The 21,522-nt window shown below is 52.2% G+C and overlaps 2 protein-coding genes across 2 annotated transcripts; both read left to right on the top strand.

Annotated features, from left to right (window-relative positions):
* Nucleotides 1–5,925: 5,925 nt before the first annotated feature.
* On the top strand, nucleotides 5,926–6,923 carry LOC119234091 (olfactory receptor 13A1-like). Its single transcript, XM_037496855.2, has one exon. It carries the CDS (start codon nucleotides 5,926–5,928, stop codon nucleotides 6,892–6,894), a length of 969 nt encoding a protein of 322 aa, XP_037352752.1. The 3' UTR covers nucleotides 6,895–6,923.
* An 11,635-nt stretch (nucleotides 6,924–18,558) lies between these two features.
* On the top strand, nucleotides 18,559–19,595 carry LOC119234089 (olfactory receptor 13A1-like). Its single transcript, XM_037496854.1, has one exon. It carries the CDS (start codon nucleotides 18,559–18,561, stop codon nucleotides 19,525–19,527), a length of 969 nt encoding a protein of 322 aa, XP_037352751.1. The 3' UTR covers nucleotides 19,528–19,595.
* Nucleotides 19,596–21,522: the final 1,927 nt, after the last annotated feature.

Below are 21,522 nucleotides of genomic sequence, written 5' to 3'. Positions count from 1 at the left end.
TGAAAGTTTTTGTATTGATGTTTATCAAGGATATAGGCCCATAATTTCCTTGTGTTTTTTTCTCATTTTGGTATTAAGGTCATGTTAGCATCTTAAAAAGTAATAAGGTGGAGTCCTTCTTCTTGTATTTTTGAAAACAATTCAAGCAAGTTGATCATTAGTTTTTGTTTAAAAGCTCTATAAAATTTATTTTTAAAGCCATCTGGTCCTAGACTTTTGTTTCTCAGAAAAATTTTCACTGCTGTGTCAGTTTCCATGCTTGTGGTTGATTTTCTCCAGGCACCAGTTCTTCCTGGCGGTAGTCTTGGTAGATTAGGTAGATCTTGAAATTTGCCTGTTACTTTGAGGTTATTTAATTTATTAGCATATAGTTTTCATAGCACTTCTTTGTATTTTTTTTGTTAACTGTAGTGATTTCTCCTCTATCATTTGTAATTCAGTTCATTAGTTTTTTCTCTCCTTTTTTCTTTATTGTTAGCCTAGATAGTGGGTTATCTTTTTGTTTGTCTCCTCAAAGAACCACCTCAAAGAACCAACTTAGTTGTATTGATTTTTTTGGTGTAGTCTTTGTGATCTCTATTTTATTTATTTCCACTCTTGTTTTTGTAATTTCCTTACACTGCCAACTTTAGGTCTTTCTTGTTCCACATTTCCAAGTCACTTTAGGTGTGATATCAGGTTGTTTATTTGGGATACTTCTTACGTTTTACGATAATAGGGAGTTATTGCAATTGTTCCGCACTTTTGCTGTACCTCATAAATTCTAGTAATTGTATCAACATTTTTATTCATTTATGGTATTTCTAGTGTTCTCTTTTTATTTCCTCTTATTCAGTTGCTTAAGCAGCATTATTTAATTCTCCAAGTATTAATACCTTTTTGTATAATTTTTTAAGGCTGATTTTCAGTTTTATGGTATTGTGGTCAGATAAGGCACAAGGTATAATTTAAGTCTCAGTGTGTCCCCAAATTTGGGTCTGCTGTGAAAAATGTTCCCTGTGCACTTGAAGAAAAGGTGTATGCTCCCTGTTTGTGTGGGGCCCCTTGTCCTTGGACTGTGAGCTCCTGATTCCTGGACTGCCTGGCCCACCTCTGTTCCCTCTGTGACCCTGTGCCTTCCTATTCCGTTCCGGACTGTCTGCCCTGTACCTCATTTAGTATGAAAACGTTGCTATTTGCCTCTCAGGTTCTCTATTTCTTGGCCCCTGGTCGCTGTGTCTGGACTTGTGTTCTCCTTCTGCCTTTCTATCTTGCATTCAGGTGTTTTTGCTTCCTAAGGAGGATGCTGCCTTATTGCCCTTTTTGCCTTTTAGTTTCTTTGTTCCTCCTCTTTGTTTACCTTGATAGCAGGTAGCGCGGAAAAAAGGGAAAACTGGGCTTGTGCTCATTCTCAGTCTGAGGAGGAGGGAGGGCAGCTCAGGGCAATGGTCAGCTCTGCCTCCTCTACTCTTTCTCTAAAGAAAGTTCAGCTTAGTGACTCAAGGACCCTGATTCATGCCCAGTGTTCTTGTGCTGCCTGATGCCACCGGGGGGGTATTCCCACAAAGCATGGTCACTGGGCCCCGGGGTGACACTAGCACCAGGAGCAGCCAGAAGCAGATGGGCTTTCATTGCTGGGAGTGGCACCTGGGGTGGGCTGCTTCTTGACTCTCAGCGATGCCCGCTGGGGGTGGGGCATGTGGAGCTGCCAGCTCATTGATGTGCACAGCTCTGTTTGCAGGCAGTGGCGAAAAGGTTCTCCCACCCATTCTCCTACCACCAGTCCCGGTGGGGCCGGTGTAGCACCGCAGCACCAGCACTGGGTGTCCCTTGCAGTGGCTCCAGGGTAGAGGAGGCCCCTACCCCAATCACCAACCCCTGAGACAAGCCTACACAGCAGAGACCCATCTGCCCCCACGGTCCTGGGCACATGTATGTCCTGCTCCGTCCCTCCCTCTCCAAAGGGCCCTCTGACCATCCTCAGTGGTAAGCAGGACCTGAGACAGTGCCTGGCCTTGGCCTATGACTTTCTGTACCTCCTCACGCCCACCCTCAGCACTGCAGTCCCAGTAACAGCCCCAGGGAGTGTCTATCTCTGCCCCGAAACCTTTACTCGTCCTTTGTTCTGTTGGTTTCATTTTCCTCTCAGTGCAGATGGGGGAGAGACCACCCAACCCATTCTGTTCTTGTGTTTTGGGGGAGTCTCTATTGGGCTTCCTTGAATAAATGTTGGGGAGTTGCTTGTATCAACATTCGTAGACCTGTGTAGTTCCGAATTTTGTAATGCAACTTAATTTAAACATGTATTTATTGATGGGGATTTAGATTATTTCACTTTTCTGATATAGCAATGCTAAACTGAATGTTATGTAAATATGTGAGCCCTCTGGGCTGCTGATGCAGATAATCAGCCTGGGCAGTGGGGTTGATAATTGAAAGGCTATTTGGGAAAATTTCCAAATCCTGCCTTGAAAAGGAACGTAAACAATGCAGAAATTAGTCATTTTCACAAGCTGCCCCCTAAGGTTCCAAAGCGAAAGTGAGCTCCTTACTCCAGTGTTGGTGTGGTTTGCTGCTGGAGGCCAGAGCTGCTGGCCTGTCTCAGGGCTTCCTCTGTCTCTGTGTCTGTGCCGTGTGTGCCCATCTTGTGGTTTATGGGGACTTCCACACATTGAGAACCCAGAAGGGCTGCACATAGATGTGAGGTAAAGTTAGCAACACAAGAAAGACTTTGCCAGACACCCTTGAAAGCTGTTGAAATAACCGTGAACCAGACACTCAAGTCGGCAAGTCCATGATCCCCCCGTGGGAACGTCCTTGAACAGACGCTTCATGGAGAAAGGTCAGAAAACCAAGGCAGGGAAAATGCTCATTGTCCTTAGCATGGACATCAGAGGATTCCACACGAGCCCATCAGCTTGAAGAGACAGTTTAGCAGCTCGTGGAGTCGGGGCTCAGCCGTGGGGTTCCCCGGTATTTCCCTGAATGAATGAGGTGCACGTCCGCCCAAGGCCAGGGCCCGCACAGCTGTGTGCAGAGTCCCCGGGCCTGGCAGGAGAATAGCGCCCCGGGGACAGTGGAGGGGGGCCCGGCTGGCCCGCAGCCCTGGCATCTGGTCTCCTGACGCTGATGGGCGGGAAGCTGCGGTCACGCGCTTCGAGCCGCGCTAATGGTCCCTGCGAGCCTCCTCAGCGGTGGCCTCCCCAGGGCCTGCCCCGAACCCTGGCCCCAGCCTCGGAGACTGGGAGGTTTCTTGGGCAGCGGAGCTCGCGCCAGAGCGCGGTGGACACGGAGAGGCCGCAGGACAGAGCCGCAGCCCCTCCTGCTCGGCCCACCAGAGGTGAGTGAGGGCAGCTGCCCTGCCCTCGGTGCTGGCTTGCAGGGGCCTGCTTCAGCGAATTTGAATCTTGGCATGATTCTCAGTCTGGTCATGCACGGAGTGAGGAAACCCCAGGGGTGCTGGCCACACCTGAGTAGCCCTGCCGGCTGTGGGGATCCAGACTGGTGGATGTCAGGGCGCCGGGGTTACCCAGGAGCCAAGAGCAGAGAGAAGCAGGAGGCTGGCTTCTCTGCACGGCAGTGAGGGAGACCGGGGCCAGAGCAGAGGCTGTCCTGTTCTTCCAGGTGTGACCCAGCCCCAGGGCTGCTGGGCACCTTCATGCAGACGGGACACATCCCCAGACAGGCCAGCGTGTGGGAGCCATCCTCATGGGGGCAGCAGCCTGGTCAGCGTCCGGGTGCTCCTGAGGCTGTGCCAGGCACCAGCTGTAGACCCTGCATCCCCCGCCCCACTCCACATGCAGCCGAGTGCCCAGACCCTGCCCAGCACCAGCTCCCTCAAGGCCTGGGCGCCTCCACCACGCTGAGTCGCCGGCATGGGGCAGAGGTCTGTTAGTCCTTCCCGGTCAGCTCCAGGTTCCAAGAGGGTCTCAGGGACACACCAGCGGGGAGCAGGCCCCGGACACTGGCCAGGACCTTGCCTTAGTGTGTTTCTGTTTTCAGAAGGGCCGTCCTGACTCCCAGGTGCCTGCGGGAACCTCACACGGGAACAGGCAGGATCTGCAGGTGGGTCACCCGGGACCAGACCAGGAGGGGATGGAGGGTTGACAGCGCCTGTCCAGGCCGCCTTCCCGCTGACCCGTTACTCCATGACCCTGCTGCCCATCCAGCCTGACCAAAAGAGCTCCCCGTCCCTGCAGGACCCCCAAGTTCCCCCTCCCCCTGCAGGACCCCAGGCTCCCCTCCCCCTGCAGCACCTCCACCCCTGCAGAGTCTCGCTCTCCCCACCCTGCCGGCCTCGCCCGCAGCCCCTGGGCCTTGCTGGAGGGTCTGTCTCTGTCCCCCCCAGTTGTGTCCGGCTGTCCACGGTCTCCTCTTGTGACTGAGGGACTGGGCAGTCCCTGCCGGCCTTGCCAGGGGCCCCGGGGGCCCCGTGTCTGACAGCGTCCCGGAGGCTGTCTTCACCCCACGCCGCCCCGTTGTCCCTGAGCTCGAGCTGTTGTTCTTCGGCTTCTGTGTCCCGTGCGAGAAACCCAGCTCCGTCCCGGTGGAGACCGCGGGCCCTTCGCTCGCTCAGACGCTCGCGCTCCCGGGGCTGTTGCCCCTCGGGCTCCTGAGCCCGGTCACGCAGTGTAGACCGGGGCGGCTCCCGCTGTCCCTGCAGCTTCCAACACTCTGTGCCGTGGACACATCGTTGTCGCCGACGTTCTTGTCTCTTCCTCAGGGAAGAGCTGCCCCTGCTGGTTCCCCTCATGGCGGTGGTCGCTCAGCCCTGGCCACCCCCTGCCCGAGCCAGGCCCCGTTGCCGCATCCTGTCTGTCCAGTGGGTCCTGAGCTCCACTCCCTGTGTGTGTGTGTGTGTGTGTGTGTGTGTGAGCTCCCCAGGAGCGCCCAAGGCTGCTGCCGCTCACCCCTGCAGATTCTGATGTCCACTTGTCCGTGGCAAGGCCATCGTGTGGCTACACCGTCGAGCGGAGCCCTGCGCTGTCCTTTCTGAGTCTGACTCTGCCCCCATTGGTGTCCTTGGGGGTCCCCATACCCCACGCATAGTCACACGCTCACCCAGGGCCACACATGTCCCGGGAGTGTCCATCATTATCCAGTGCGAGGTGGCCTGAGCCAGGTTCTGTTGGAGGTGGTCACTGGGGCCTCCATGGTGATCTGTGGGACTGGAGGGAGCCGCGGCATCCTCAGGGGACTGGGCCTTGGTGTGCAGAGGAAGCAGAGGGGGCAGGGGAGCTTCCAGCATGTTTGAGAGATTTGCCTGGCCCTGGGGGACCCGTGGAGCCGACAGAGATGACGGCAGAGACGGTCTCGGCCCAAAGCAGCAGATCCACAGAGCCTGGTTGGCGGGAGCCAAGGGGTATTGGGCCAGGCCAGCTCCTGCTCCCTTGGGCCACTCAGGCATTGGGCAGGGCAGGGTCTGCAGGAGGTACCACAGCTGCCCTGGGGTGCGGCCACCATTCCTTTGGGTGTTGAGCGTGAGGGGGCTGCAGTTCATTGAGGCAGAAAAGTCACATGAGTGCTTGGGGCTCAGTGAGGGTTTTGGGCGGGCGTCTGGGGACAGCTCTGGAGCTAGAGACAGGTGTGTGCATCTGGAGTGGCGGGGGCGAGCCCAGGGCGACATGACCCTTGGGAGCAGGGATGAACTCATTCGGTAGAGTGTGGAGGGCCCCACAGCGATGGCCGCAGGGCCCAGTGGGCAGACTGCTCCTCACCTGGGGCTTTGGCAGGGAACAGGGCATGGAGCAGGAGGTTGGGCAGAGCCTGCGGGACTGGGCAAGGATGTCTGAGCAGATGTCCCTGGGCACAGGGCATGGGGTACAGGGCGGTCTAGGTAGATCCTGGAGCAGCTGCAGGGGGCATGGGTCAGGGTGTGTGTGAGTCAGGGGCCTGCAGCTCCTACCCTGAGCCCAGGCTGACTGTGCGTCTCTCTCAGGGGGCACCATGGAGTCAGGCCTGGGGGCCTCTCCTGGCAGGGCTGCGGGGCACAACTGGACGCAGGTGGAGGTGTTTGTGCTGCAGGGCTTCTCCGAGCACCCAGAGCTGCGGCTGCCCCTGCTGGGCTGCTTCCTGGCCCTGTACGCCCTGGCGCTTGTGGGCAACGCCATCATTCTTGTGCTGATCAGCTGCAGTGCCAGCCTGCGCAGCCCCATGTACTTCTTCCTGTTCAACCTGGCCTCCATGGACGTCATCTGCACCTCGTCCGTGCTGCCCAAGACGCTGGTGGGCCTGGTGTCAGACACGGAGAATACCATCTCCTTCCAGGGGTGCATGGCCCAGCTCTTCTTCCTCGTCTGGTCCCTGTCTGGAGAGCTGCTGCTGCTCACTGTCATGGCCTATGACCGCTACGTGGCCATCTGCCACCCGCTGCACTACAGCTCCATCATGAGCCCACGGCTGTGTGGGGCTCTGGCCGCAGCTGTCTGGACCATCTGTGCCATCAATTCTTCTATAAATACCGGGCTGACGGCTCGTCTAAACTTCTGTGGCTCAAACCTTATTACACACTTCTTCTGCGAGATCCCCCCACTGCTCCTGCTCTCCTGCAGCCCCACCCTCATCAACAGCATCATGACAGTCCTGGCCGACATCTTCTATGGAGTCATCAACTTCATGCTCACGCTGGGGTCCTACGGCTTCATCATCGCCAGCATCCTGCGCATCCGCTCGGCCGAGGGCAAGCGGCGAGCCTTCTCCACCTGCTCCTCCCACCTGCTGGTGGTCTCCTTCTACTACTCAGCCGTGTTCTGTGCCTACATCAGCCCGGCCTCCAACTACAGTCCTGAGAGAAACAAAGTCTCTGGAGCACTGTACACCTTGCTGAGCCCCACCCTGAACCCCATCATCTACTCTCTGCGGAATGCTGAAGTCAAGCAGGCCCTGAGGAGACTCCTTAATCTCTGCAGATGCTAATGCCATGTGCAAGCCCTTCTGCCAGTGGATTTCCTCCCTCTCTCCACCCCCCAGTCTCCCTGAGACCAGGCTTGTAGATGTGAGACTGGCCAGCACCCTCTCATCAGCCTAGCATGGGTGCTGGTCATTGTAGCTGAGCCAGGACACCTGGACACCCAGGAAGCCTCAATGGGACTCGTGGCCCCAGGTGGGTAGGTGCTCTTGTACCTGGAACAGGAATCATCACCCTTGCTGGCCCCTGATCTTCACCCTATAAGGCCTCTCTCCTCCCTTCTCCTCAGTGCCAGGACCTCCCTTGCATCCCTAGCTCCATTGTACCCCCACGGTGTGCCCCACTGTTCTCACCACAGTGGCCCTTGATGGACCCCCCTTTTCCTCAAGCAGCTCGCAGGCCACCCTGCACCAGGGCTTGGTCATTTCCCACACAGGCCCCACCTGGGCCCTAGGGCCCTGCAGTGAGTGGGCTGGACAGGTCACAGGCTGTACCCGGTGGATGGTGCAATGTTCATTTGCAACCTTGTCCCTGGACCATTTTGAGTCACACTCTCACCTTCTTGTCTTATGTTGGTTTCCTGGGGAGTAATGTCCCGCCTTCACCCCTGTTACTTTGAGCATGTCAGCAGGGAGATGGGTGGGTCTAGAACCATGTTTTGAGGTGGGACCAGGAGTAGGTGGGCCTCTCAATGGGTGAAGCCCTTGGATCCATGGCTGTGGGATGTGGGTCAATTCCACTGGCTGGGAAAGGCCAGGCACGGTCCAGTGCTGTTAGGTGCCCCTTCTTAACATAGGCACCATCTGTACACACAGGTGTACCCAACGAGTCCCTTATGACAACAGATTACTCATCACTGAGTCATCCACTCCACTGTCAGGAGTGTCAAAGATGGGCACACAGCATCTGAGGGCTCTGGGGTGCACCATGAGGATGGCAGCAGTCCTGCTCCTGGAGCTCTGGGTGTGCTGGGGAGGCCATAGGAAGACAGAGCTTCTCAAGGAACAAGTGACAGACACACCCCAGCTGAGTTCCAGCCCTTCCCTTCTGCAGTCTCTCATGCATCTTGTGATGCTCCCAGGTCTTGTTCTTCTGTTGCAGCTGCCTTTTCTTCTCCACCTGTCAAAGGGCAGGAAGTTACAGCCAGGCCTTCATGAGTGTCTTACGCCAAACCACAGGTGATACAATAGCCAGAGGGAGGTGCCTCAGGTCCCCATGCTCTTCCAGGTCCCAGGTGTCCCCTTCTTCCTACCCCAAACCATGGTTGGTTACATAAGCCTGAGCTTCATAGACTTTTTGTCTTCACTGGGAAGGGCCCCTAACCTGAGACAAACCCATTCAAGCAATTTTTGTGAAATTAATAAAAATATTGTATCGCTTCTGTTTAGTTGTTTTATCTATTATTTTTAATATGAGACATTGATTTCCAATGTTTTTTATTGAATTTTCCATTTTCCTTTATTTTGTCAATTTTTGCTCTCTGTATTTTGGTGTGTGTTATTGGTTGCATACATATTTGTAATTGATATGTTTTCCTGGTGGTTTGACACTTATTGTTACAATGTTTTTCTTTATATCTTTTTATTTAAAGATTAATATTATTTATTTATATATACAAGAACTGGGGTCTAGGCCAGTGGTGTGGGGTGGGGGGACAGTGAGAGAATTCCTCAGAGACAGAGTGGGGAGCAAAATAGGCAGATTTACTGAAATACTCTGCTGAGAGTAGCAGTGGGTATGACAGGAGAGGTCTGCTGCGCCATAAGTGAGTCAGCTTCCTGGCTGGGAATCAAATTCATGCCTCAGTGGATGGCAATAGCTTGATAGTGCTGAGACTTAACCCCTGTTCCACCAGGGCAGCCCATGTTCCTTTATATCTTTATTGATAATACTTGTTTTATAGTCAACTTTGTCTGCTGTTAGTATAGTTCTTCCAGCTTTCCTTAGTTGCTTTTTACATAGTTTATATTTTCCATCTGTTATTTTAATCTATATCTTTGATTTACGTGTGTCTTGAAGACAGCATATCGTTGCACCTTGATTTTCAAACTCAGAAATTTCTTTACCTTAGACTGAATTTGTTTACTCCATTGACATTTAATGTTATTGATATAGTGGAATTTATGTCTTCAACATTAATTTCTGTTTTATATATTTCCCATGTTTTTATTATTCTTCTATAATCACTGTTTTGTTAACAGAATATTTTTTAATGCATAATTTTAATTTCTTTAAAGTTTTTCAACTATAGGGGCCTCCCCAGTGGCACAGAGGGTTGAGCACAGCCTCTGCAGCACCAGTTCAATCCCAGCCAGCCAGGGAGATACCCACATGGGGCAGCAGACCTCTCCTGTCTCACCCCCTGCTCCCCAGAGCAGTGTACTTCAGTCTGTCTGCCTGTTGTGCTCCCCACTCTGTCTCTGGTAAATCTTCTCACCCTCCTGCGCCTCTAGCCTATACACCAGTTCTTATATAAAAATAAATAAATCTTTTAAAAAAAGTTTTTCAGCTATATTGACTTATTTCCTTAGCAGTTGATTTAGGGCTTTCCATACACTTTATAATGATGAGAATCAGCTTCATATTTGTGCTAAATTAATTTTAGTAAGTTATTTAGACATTCTCTAGTACCTCTAGTCCTCTCCCATGTTTTATATGTATAGGGTATATATATATGTGTGATTGTAATATATATATATAACATATCTATAAATGTTATAAACCCAAAAACAAAGAATTATTAACTTATATAATTTTATGTCTCTTAATGAAGGTTTGAGAAGATGGTGGGAAATATCTTTATATCTTGCTATTTTGGCCACCTTATTTTTCATGTAAATATTATATTTGCTTTTGTGAATTTGAGTTAACATCTGGAATAAATTCACTAGCCTGGTATAGCATTGCTCCCTCCCATTTGCTTTGTTTTCTTATTGTCAAATTTCTTTCATTTCTGTAGGACCCTTTGCCTTTTACTTTATACATGTAAATTATAAATCTAGTCCTTTCATGACACCTTGTAGATCCCCTTGTGGATGTTGGTTGCAGGTATTTAAATCTTTGTGAAGTGATCATAAATGGAGTTGTTTTAATTTCTGTAGTTTCTTGGGCAATGTATATTAAGAAGTTATGAATTTTTTTAAAAGATTTATTTATTTATTTATACAAGCACTGGGTACAGTCAGAAGTGGAGGAGGGTGAGAGAATTCACCAGAGCGGGGAACAGAACAGGCAGACTGACGAAACACTGCTGAGGGGAGCAGCGGGTGCAGCAGGAGAGGTCTGCATACCATGTGGGACCCTCACTGGCGGCCGAGGATCGAACCAGCACTGCAGAGGCTGCGGACAGTTTGCAGCCCAGCACTCAACCTGTGCGCCACTGGGGAGGCCCAAGTTATGAATTTTTGTGTGTTGATTTTTCAGACTGCAACTTGGCTGTATTCATATTTGTTTCTAATGACCTTTTAATGGACTCTTTAGGGTTTTTAATATGTATCATCATTTCATCTGCAAATAGTGATGTGTTCACTTCTTTTCCTATGTAGGTCCCTCTGTTTTTGTGTTTGTCTGACAGCTCCAGCCAAAAATCTAATACTAAGTCAAATAGAAGTGGTGACAGTGGGTAACAGCCCTTGTCTTGTGCTGGATCTTGGGGAAGGCTTTCAGTCTTTCACCATTGGCTATCGAAGTGACGTGCATTAGTGGTCTATGGCCTTTATCATGTTGAGGCGGGTTCCTTCTTTTTCCATCTTGTTTAGAGTTTTTATCAGAAATGGGTATTTAATCAAATGCCCTCTCTGCATCTGTTCCTGTTAATCTTATGACTTTTATCTTTACTTTACTTGATATGGTGTATTACATTAATTAGTTTATATATTTTAAACCATCTTGCATACCTGGGATGAGTCCCACTTGATCCTGGTATATAATTCTTGTGATACACTGTTTAATTCAATGTGCTAGTATTTTCTTGAAAATTTTTGTATTGATGTTTATCAAGGATATAGGCCTATAATTTCCTTGTTTTTTTTTTTTTTTCTGATTTTGGTATTAAGGTCATGTCGGCATCTTAAAATGTAATAAGGAGGAGTCCTTGTATTTTTGAAAACAATTCAAGCAAGTTGATCATTAGTTTTTGTTTGAAAGCTTGATAAAATTTATTTGTAAAGCCATCTGGTCCTAGACTTTTGTTTCTCAGAAAAACTTTCACTGCTGTTTCATTTTCCACACTTGTGGTTGGTTTTCTCCAGGCACCGATGTCTTCCTGGGGGTAGTCTTGGTAGGTTAGATTGATCTTGAAATTTTCCTGTTACTTTGAGGTTATTTAATTTATTAGCATATAGTTTTCATAGCACTTCTTATAACCATCTGTATTTTTTTTATTAACTGTAGCGTGATTTCTCCTCTATCATTTGTAATTCAGTTCATTAGTTTTTTCTCCCCTTTTTTCTTTATTGTTAGCCTAGATAGTGGGTTATCTGTTTGTTTGTCTCCTCAAAGAAACCAATTTAGTTGTATTGATTTTTTTGGTGTAGTCTTTGTGATCTCTATTTCATTTATTTCTACTCTTGTTTTTGTAATTTCCTTACGCTACCAACTTTAGGTCTTTCTTGTTCCACATTTTCAAGTCACTTTAGGTGTGATATCAGGTTGTTTATTTGGGATACTTCTTACTTTTTATGATAATAGGGGGTTATTGTAATTATCTTCTGCACTTTCGCTGCACCCCACAAATTCTAGTAATTGTATCAACATTTTTATTTGTTTCTGGTATTTCCAATGTTCTGCTTTATTTCCTCTTATTCAATTGCTATTAAGCAACATCATATAAATCTCCAAGTATTAATACCTTTTTGTATAAATTTTTTAAGGCTGATTTTCAGTTTTATGGTATTACGGTCAGAGAAGGCACCAGGTATAATTTAAGTCTCAGTGGTTTTATTGACAGTTGACTTGTGTCCCAAAATTGGGGTCTGCCGTGAAAAATGTTCCCTGTGCACTTGAAGAAAAGGTGTATGCTCCCTGTTTGTGTGGGGCCCCTTGTCCTTGGACTGTGAGCTCCTGATTCCTGGACTGCCTGGCCCACCTCTGTTCCCTCTGTGACCCTGTGCCTTCCTATTCCGTTCCGGACTGTCTTCCCTGTACCTCATTTAGTATGAAAACGTTGCTATTTGCCTCTCAGGTTCTCTATTTCTTGGCCCCTGGTCGCTGTGTCTGGACTTGTGTTCTCCTTCTGCCTTTCTATCTTGCATTCAGGTGTTTTTGCTTCCTAAGGAGGATGCTGCCTTATTGCCCTTTTTGCCTTTTAGTTTCTTTGTTCCTCCTCTTTGTTTACCTTGGTAGCAGCGGGGTGGAGAAAGGTAAAACTGGGCTCAAATGCTCATTCTCAGTCTTGAGGAGAAGGGAGGGCAGCTCAGGGCAAAGGGGCAGCTCAGGTCAAAGGGTCAGCTCTGCCTCCTCTCCTCTTTCTCTAAAGAAAGCTCAGCTTAGTGACTCAAGGACCCTGATTCATGCCCAGTGTCCTTGTGCTGCCCGATGTTGCCGGGGGTATTCCCACAAAGCATGGTCACTGGGCCCGGGGTGACACTAGCAGCAGTGGGAGCCACATGCAGATGGGCTTTCCTTGCTGGGAGTGGCGCCTGGGGTGGGCTTTTTCCTCACTCTCAGCAATGCCCACTGTGGGTGGGGGGTGTGGAGCTGCCAGGTCATTGATGCTGTTTGCAGGGAGTGGCAAGAGGTTTTTCCCACCTGATCTCCTACTCCCAGTCCTGGTGGGGCCGGTATAGCTCCGCGGCACCAGCACTGGGTGTCTCTCTGCAGCGGCTCCAGGGTAGGGGAGGTCCCTACCCTAATCACCAACCCCTGAGACAAGCCCACAATGCAGAGACCCACCTGCTTCCGCAGTCCTGGGCACAGGTATGTCCCTCTGCATCCTTACCTCTCCAAAGAACACTCTGACCATCCTCAGTGGTCAGCATGACCGGAGCCAGTGACCGGCCTTTGCCTATGACCTCCTGTACTTCCTCATTGCTCACCCCACAGCACTGCAGCCACAGAACAAGCCCCAGTGAGCATCTGTTTCTGCCCCAAACCCTCCACTCATTTTTGTTAGTTCTGTTGGTTTTATTTTCCTCTCAGTGCAGATTGGGGAGAGACCACCCAGCCCACTCTGTGCTTGTGTTTTGAAGGTCTCTATTGGGCTTCCTTAAATAAATGTTGGGAGTTGCTTGTATCAACATTCATAGACCTGTATAGTTCCAAATTTTGTAATGCAACTTAATTTAAACATGTATTTATTGATGGGGATTTAGATTATTTCACTTTTCTGATATAGCAATGCTAAACTGAATGTTATGTAAATATGTGAGCCCTCTGGGCTGCTGATGCAGATAATCAGCCTGGGCAGTGGGGTTGATAATTGAAAGGCTATTTGGGAAAATTTCCAAATCCTGCCTTGAAAAGGAACGTAAACAATGCAGAAATTAGTCATTTTCACAAGCCGCCCCCTAAGGTTCCAAAGCGAAAGTGAGCTCCTTACTCCAGTGTTGGTGTGGTTTGCTGCCCTGGAGGCCAGAGCTGCTGGCCTGTCTCAGGGCTTCCTCTGTCTCTGTGTGGTGTGTGTCCATCTTATGGTTTATGGGAACTTGCACACATTAAGTAGAGAACCCAGAAGGGCTGCACATAGATGTGAGGTGAAGTTAGCAACACAAGAAAGACTTCTCCAGACACCCTGGATGGCAGCTGAAATAACCGTGAACCAGACACTCAAGTTGGCAAGTCCATGATTCCCGATGGAAGAGTCGCGCACATTGAGGAGGCCACAGCAGTGGGCGCGGAGCAGCCTAAGCTGTCTCTACAGAGCCCGAGCAGCGTCACCAGCCCAGGGCAGGATGCAGGAAACGCTGCAGCGGGCGACAGAGGGAGCTCCCAGGGGAGAAGTCGGTGAGCGATGACACAGGACACCTGTTGCATGTAAGTCCCTTGTGCTAAAGGAAGACATGTGCGTACTAGAGAATCAAAGATTTAATAATCAACGAAACAGCAAAAAGAACAACAACAAAAAGATGTGGGGAAAGGTTAGTGAATTGAAGACGTAGCACCAGAGTCTACTTAGGATTATGCTCAAATATAAGAATAGCCTGAAACAATGAACATCTTCTGTGACCCTTGTGGAAATACACAAGTATCTAACATATATGTAATTGTGTCTCCAGATATGGAGGGAGTAAAAAAATGGGTTGAAAAGTAATGATTTAAATGTTTTAGTTGAAAGAATCTCCACAACCACAGCAGCAAAACTCAGATGAACATCCCTTCAGGACTCATCATGGGCCTCCCTGGGCGCAGGGGTTGAGTCTCAGCACCATCAAGCTCTCTCCAGCACTGTGGCCTGAGTCCTTCCCAGTCCAGGGAGTGACCCACAGGGCGCAGAAGACCTCTCCTCTCTCCCCTGCTGGCCCCTCAGCAATGGATTTCACTGGATCTGCCTGTTCTGCTCCCCACTCTGTTTCTGGTGGGTCCTTTCACCCACCCCCGCCCCCCTGCACCTCTGGCCTGTACCCCAGCTCTTGTATGCACATATAAATAATATCTTTAAATAAAAGGATTCATCATGATAAAAATTTTGACAATGAAGAGAACCTGAAGAGAGTGTGTAGAAAGAATTGAAATTATGTCAATTACGCCTCAATCCAGCGCTTATGAAGAGACCTTGGACATAAAGCTAGGACTGAAATTTTAATTTTTAAAAAAACTCCAGAAAGCAAAGAGAATAGAAAACCTTTACCACCTGGAGTTTGGCACAGATTTCCTAAGTTTCAAAAAGCACTAACCATACCAGGAAAAACATCAATTAACTTCATCAAAATAGAGAAAGTTCACTCTTCAAAATAACCTTAAAAATTTAAAAAACTGGGCCTCCCCGGTGGCGCAGCGGTTGAGCGCTGGGTTGTGAAGCTGCCCGCAGCCTCTGCGGTGCCGGTTCGATCCCCGGCTACTCCCCGGCCCCAGAGGAGGGTCCCGCATGGCGCGCAGAACTCTCCTGCCGCCCGCTGCTCCCCTCAGCAGTGTACCTCAGTCCTTCTGCCTGCTCTGCTCCCCGCTCTGGCTCTGGTGAATTCTCTCACCCTCCCGCGCTTCTGACTCCACACGGTGCTTGTATAAATAAATAAATAAATAAATCTTTAAAAAAAAAAAGTTAAAAAACAAGGCACAGACTTGGAGCAAAAATTGCACACCTGTAAGTGTCATTTCCTCCCAGCCTGTGTAGACACAGGTTGTCCACCCTGAGCCTCGAGGCCTCGTCCCTCTCAACAAGGAACAGACACCCCTGTGGGAACGTCCTTGAACAGACGCTTCATGAAGAAAAGTCAGAAAACAAAGGCAAGAAAAGTGCTCATTGTCCTTAGCATGGACATCAGAGGATTCCACACGAGACCATCAGCTTGAGGAGACAGTTTAGCAGCTCATGACATTGGGGCGCAGCGTGGGGTTCCCCGGTATTTCTCTGAATGATTGAGGTGCACGTCCGCCCAGGGCCAGGGCCCGCACAGCCGCACACAGTGTCCCGGGGCCTGGCAGGGAGAGGAGCACCCCCAGGGACAGCAGAGGAGGTGCTGGCTGGCTCACAGCCCTGGCATCTGGTCTCCTGATCCTGATGGGCAGGAAGCGGTGGTCACGTGCCTTGAGCCGCACTAATGGTCCCTGAGAGCCTCCTCCGGCGGCAGGCTCCCCAGGGCTTGCCCTGGCTCCTGGGCCTGGCCTTGGAGACTCAGAGCTTTCTTGAGCTGCAAAGCTCACTTGAGAGCCCCGTGGAAACGGACAGGCCACAGGAGGAGCCCTCAGCCCTCCTTCTGCTGGGCTCGGTGCAGGTGAGTGACCGTGGCTGTGCTGCCCTCGGTGCAGTGTCCTGTTTCAGAGGGAATCAGTCTCCAGAATGAGCCTCGGCCTGGGGGTGGTACGGAGAGATCGAACAGTGGGGTTCTGTCCACACCCAAACAGCACTGCCAGCTGTAAGGGACACAACCTGGTGGACATTGGGCCTTGGTGTCAGCCAGGCGACAAGAGCAGAGAGAAGCAGGAGGGTGAGGGTGCGTGAGGGAAGCCAGGGCCTGGGCCAGAGTGTGTCCAGCCCACCAGTTGTCCACCCGGACTGGGGGACTACCGGGCACCGCCATATAGACAGGACACAGCCCTGGGCAGGGCAGAGTGTGGGAGCCACCTCAAGGGGCAGATGGCTGGTCAGCGCCAGGCTGCTCTGGACCTAAGTCAGAGATGCTGAGTCCACCCACACTCCACGGGCTGCCGAGTGTCCAGACACTCCCAGGACCAGCTCCCCCGGGGCTGGGCGGTTGGGGCGGCTCTGCCACACCGAGTCTCCTGCGCAGTGAGGAGACCTGTCAGTCCCTCGCAGCAGCTCCACATTTGCTAGAGGGTCCCGGGTACCTCTCCGACCAGCGGGGAGCAGGCCCTGGACACTGGCTAGGACCCCAAACTTAGTGTGTTTCTGTTTTCAGAAGGGCCGTCCTGACTCCCAGGTGCCTGTGCGAAACCTACACGGGAACAGGCAGGATCTGCAGGTGGGTCACCCAGGACCAGACCAGGTGGGCACAGAGGGCGGCAGCGCCTGTCCAGGCCACCTGCCTGCTGGCCCCTTCCTCCATGACCCTGCTGCCCATCCAGCCTGGCCAAAAGAGCTCCCCCTCCCCGCAGGACCCCCACGTTCCCCCTCCCCCTGCAGGACCCCAGGCTCCCCCTCCCTGCAGGACCCCCAGGCTCCCCCTCCCCCTGCAGGACCCACGGCGTCTCGCTCTCCCCACCCTGCCGGCCTCGCCCGCAGCCCCTGGGCCTTGCTGGAGGGTCTGTCTCTGTCCCCCCCAGTTGTGCCCGGCTGTCCACGGTCTCCTCTTGTGACTGAGGGACTGGGCAGTCCCTGCCGGCCTTGCCAGGGGCCCCGGGGGCCCCGCGTCTGACGGCGTCCCGGAGGCTGTCTTCACCCCACGCCGCCCCGTTGTCCCTGAGCTCGAGCTGTTGTTCTTCGGCTTCTGTGTCCCGTGTGAGAAACCCAGCTCCGTCCCGGTGGAGACCGCGGGCCCTTCGCTCGCTCAGACGCTCGCGCGCCCGGGGCTGTTGTCCATCGGGCTCCCGAGCCTGGTCACGCGGTGTAGACCGGGGCGGCTCCCGCTGTCCCTGCAGCTTCCAACACTCTGTGCCGTGGACACATCATTGTTGCTGACGTTCTTGTCTCTTCCTCAGGGAAGAGCTGCCCCTGCCGGCTCCCCTCACAAGTGTCACCGCGTCAGGCCGGGCGACGCTGCCTCTGGTCTGTCGTTCCTGGAGCCCGCTGAGCAGATGGGTGAGGCTGCGCCTGGGCCCCCAGTCGGGCTGTCCCATGCCCGGCTCTGGTGCCCCGGCACGTCCACAGCCGTTTCACTCAACCCGCGCTGTCCAGGGAGGCGGCTCAGGCCAGGCTAGGTCTGGCAAGCTCTGCATCTGGGGGCACCACCGCTGCCCAGCCCTGGGCCGCCCCCTGCCTGAGCCAGGCCCCGCTGCCCAGTCCTGTCTGCCCCATGTGTCCTGGGCTCCCCTCCCTGTGTGTGTGTGTGTGTGTGTGTGTGCACTCCCGGGAGCACCAGGGGTGGCCACCACGCACCCCCTGCGGATTCTGACACCACTTGCCCAAGATGAGGTGACCATGTGGCTGCACCACCAGAGCGGAGCCCTGCTCTGTCCTTTCTGAGTCTGGCTCTGCCCCCATTGGCGTCCTTGGGGGTCCCCATGCCCAACACACATGAACACGGTCAGGCGCTCACCCATGTCCTGGGAGTGTCCATCAGTGTCCAGCGGGAGGTGCCCAGAGCCAGATTCTGCTGGAGGAGTCCCTGAGGCCTCCGTGGAGATCTGTGGGACTGGAGGGAGCTGCGGCGTCCTCGGGGGACAGGGCCTTGGCGTGCAGAGGAGGCCAAGGGGGTGAGGGAGCTGCCAGTGAGGTTGGAAACTCAGTGGTTTGGGGTCCCATGGAGCCGACAGAGATGACGGCAGAGACCGTCTCAGCCCTGAGCAGCTGATCTGCAGAGTCCGGATGGCGGGAGCCAAGGGGTATTGGGCCAGGCCAGCTCCTGCTCCCTTGGGCCACTCAGGCATTGGGCAGGGCAGGGCCTGCAGGAGGTACCACAGCTGCCCTGGGGTGCAGCCACCATTCCTTTGGGTGTTGAGTGCAAAGGGGCTGCAGTTCATGGAGGCAGAGAAGTCACACGAGTGCTTGGGGCTCAGTGAGGGCAGACGTCTGGGGATAGCTCTGGAGCTAGAGACAGGTGTGTGCATCTGGAGTGGCGGGGCCGAGCCCAGGGCGACATGACCCTCGGGAGCAGGGACGAACTCATTCGGTAGAGTGTGGAGGGCCCCACAGCGATGGCCACAGGGCCCAGTGGGCAGACTGCTCCTCACGTGGGCTGGGCCAGGGAGCAGGACACGGAGCAGGAGGACAGCGGGAGCCCACTGGGATGGGCAAGTAGGGTGGAGCAGATGTCCCAGGGCACAGGGCACAGGGCACACGGCAGTCCGGGTGGTCCTGGAGCAGCTGCAGGGGTCATGGGTCAGGGTTTGTGTGGGTCAGGGGCCTGCAGCACCTACCCTGAGCCCAGGTTGACTGTGTGTCTCTCTCAGGGGGCGCCATGGAGCTGGGCCTGGGGCCTGCTCCCTGCAGGGCCCTGGGGCACAACTGGACACAGGTGGAGGTGTTCGTCCTGCAGGGCTTCTCCGAGCACCCTGAGCTGCGGCTGCCCCTGCTGGGCTGCTTCCTGGTTCTGTACACCCTGGCGCTGGCGGGCAACGCCGTCATCATCATGCTGATCAGCTGCAGCGCCAGCCTGCGCAGCCCCATGTACTTCTTCCTGTTCAACCTGGCCTCCATGGACGTCATCTGCACCTCGTCCGTGCTGCCCAAGACGCTGGTGGGCCTGATGTCAGAGACGGAGAACACCATCTCCTTCCAGGGGTGCATGGCCCAGCTCTTCTTCCTCGTCTGGTCAGCGTCTGCAGAGCTACTGCTGCTCACGGTCATGGCCTATGACCGCTACGTGGCCATCTGCCACCCGCTGCACTACAGCTCCATCATGAGCCCACAGCTGTGTGGGGCTCTGGCCGCAGCTGTCTGGACCATCTGTGCCATCAACGCTTCCGTGCACACAGGGTTGATGGCACGTCTGATCTTCTGTGGCCCCAACCTCATCACACACTTCTTCTGCGAGATCCCCCCACTGCTCCTGCTCTCCTGCAGCCCCACCCTCATCAACAGCATCATGACGATCCTGGCCGATGCCTTCTATGGGGTCATCAACTTCATGCTCACGTTGGGGTCCTACGGCTTCATCATCGCCAGCATCCTGCGCATCCGCTCAGCCGAGGGCAAGCGGCGAGCCTTCTCCACCTGCTCCTCCCACCTGCTGGTGGTCTCCTTCTACTACTCTGCGGTGTTCTGTGCCTACATCAGCCCAGCCTCCAGCTATGATTCTGATAGAAGTAAAGTGTTCTCAGTAATGTACACGATGGTGGGCCCTGCCCTGAACCCACTCATCTACTCTCTGCGGAATGCTGAGGTTAAGCAGGCCCTGAGGAGACTCCTTAATCTCTGCAGGCGCTAACACCATGTGCAAGTCCTTCTTCCAGTCGGATCCCCACCCCTGGATCTACCTGAGACCAGGCTTTTAGACGTTAGACCGGCCAGCTCCCTCTCATAGCCCAGCATTGGTGCTGGGCACGCTAGCTGAGTCAGGACTCCTGGACTCCCAAGAAGCCTCAGTGGGACCCGTGGCCCCAGGTGGGTAGGTGCTCTTGTACCTGGGACAGGAGCTATTACCTTGCTGCCCATGGACTTCATCCTATAAGGTCTCTCTCCTCCCCACTCCTCCTGAGTACCAGGACCTCTCCTGCACCACAGCTCCATCTGGACCCCCGTGGTGCATCTCACTGCCCTCACCACACTGGCCGTAGATGTTTGCCCACTGTTCCTCAGTTGCTTGCAGGTTCCCGGTCCCAGGGTTTGGCCATCTCCCAAACACGCCCCACCTGGGCTCTGTCCCCCTGCAGCCAGTGGGCTGGCCAGCTGTCTGCCTGTACACCGCTGCACAATGCAATGTCCATCTGGGACAGCTTTTCTCTTGGACGGTGTTGAGTGTCGTTTTCATCTTCTGGTCTTATGTTGGTTTCCCTGGGGGGAGTGGTGCCGCCCTTGCCCCTGTTTCTTTGAGCATATCTGCAGGGAGAGTGGGGTGGGTCTGGTACTATGTTTTGAGGTTGAACCAGCAGTGGGTGGGCTGGTGGGTGGAGCCCTCAGATGACTGGCTGATGGATGTGGGTCACTTCCACTGGCTGGGAAAGGCCAGGAGCTGTCCTGTGCTTTCTGGGGCCCAGCAGCTTCCTTCTCAACAAAAGCATCATCTGCACATGTGGGATGACCACACCCAATCACTTCTGAAGAAATGGGTGCTTGTCACTAAGTGTCCACTCCACTGTCAGCAGTGTCAAAGGTGGTCATGCAGTATGCAAGGGTTCCGGGAAAACCTATGAGGATGGCTGCTCCTGGAGCTCATAGGATGGCTGCTTCTGGAGCTCTGGGTATGGTGGGGATGCCATAGGAAGACAGAGCTTCTCAGGGAACAAGGGACAGACACACTCCTGCTGAGTCCTAGCCCTTCCCTTCTGCAGTCTTTCCAAGACAAACCCATTCAAGCAATTTTTACATCAATTATTCCATCAATACAATAAAAATATTGTATGTCTACTGTTTAGTTGTTATATCCATTATTTAATGTGAGACATTGATTTCCAATGTTTTATTGAATTTTCCATTTTCCTTTATTTTGTCAATTTTTGCTTTCTGTATTTTTGGTGTGTGTTATTGGTTGCATATATATTTGTAATTGATATGTTTTCCTGGTGGATTGACACTTATTGTTATGACATTTTCCTTTATATCTTTTTATTTAAAGATTAATATTATTTATTTATGCATATAAGAACTGGGGTCTAGGTCAGGGGTGCAGGGTAGGGGTGGGGTGAGAGAATTCACCAGAGACAGAGTGGGGAGCAAAATAGGCCGATTTATTGAAACACTCTGCTGAGGGTAGCTGTGGGTGAGACAGGAGAGGTCTGCTGTGTCATAAGTGTGTCAGCTCCCTGGCTAGGGATCGAATTCATGCTGCAGTGGCTGGTGATAGTTTGATAGTGCTGACACTTAACACCTGTACCACCAGGGAGGCCCTTGTTCTGTTCTATCTTTATTGATAATACTTGTTTTATAGTCAACTTTGTCTGCTGTTAGTATAGTTTTTCCAGCTTTCTTTGGTTGCTCTTTACATAGTTTATATTTTCCATCTATGTTATTTTAATCTGTATCTTTGATGGACATGTGTCTTGAAGACAGCATATTGTTGCACCTTGATTTTTAAATCCAGTTAGAAATTTCTTTGCCTTTGAATTTGATTGCTTCATTGACATTTAAAAAAAAAAAAGATTTATTTATTTATTTATTTATTTATTTATTTATTTATTTATTTATACAAGCATTGGGTACAATCGGAAATGCAGGAAGGTGAGAGAATTCACCAGAGCCAGAGCAGGGAACAGAACAGGATGAC

The sequence above is a fragment of the Talpa occidentalis genome, unplaced genomic scaffold, assembly GCF_014898055.3.
Source record: "Talpa occidentalis isolate TD23 unplaced genomic scaffold, MPIMG_talOcc4v2.1 talOcc4.8, whole genome shotgun sequence".
NCBI lineage: Eukaryota > Metazoa > Chordata > Mammalia > Eulipotyphla > Talpidae > Talpa > Talpa occidentalis.
Note: the sequence above shows the minus strand (reverse complement) of the source record. Positions and strands in the feature narration are given on the sequence as shown.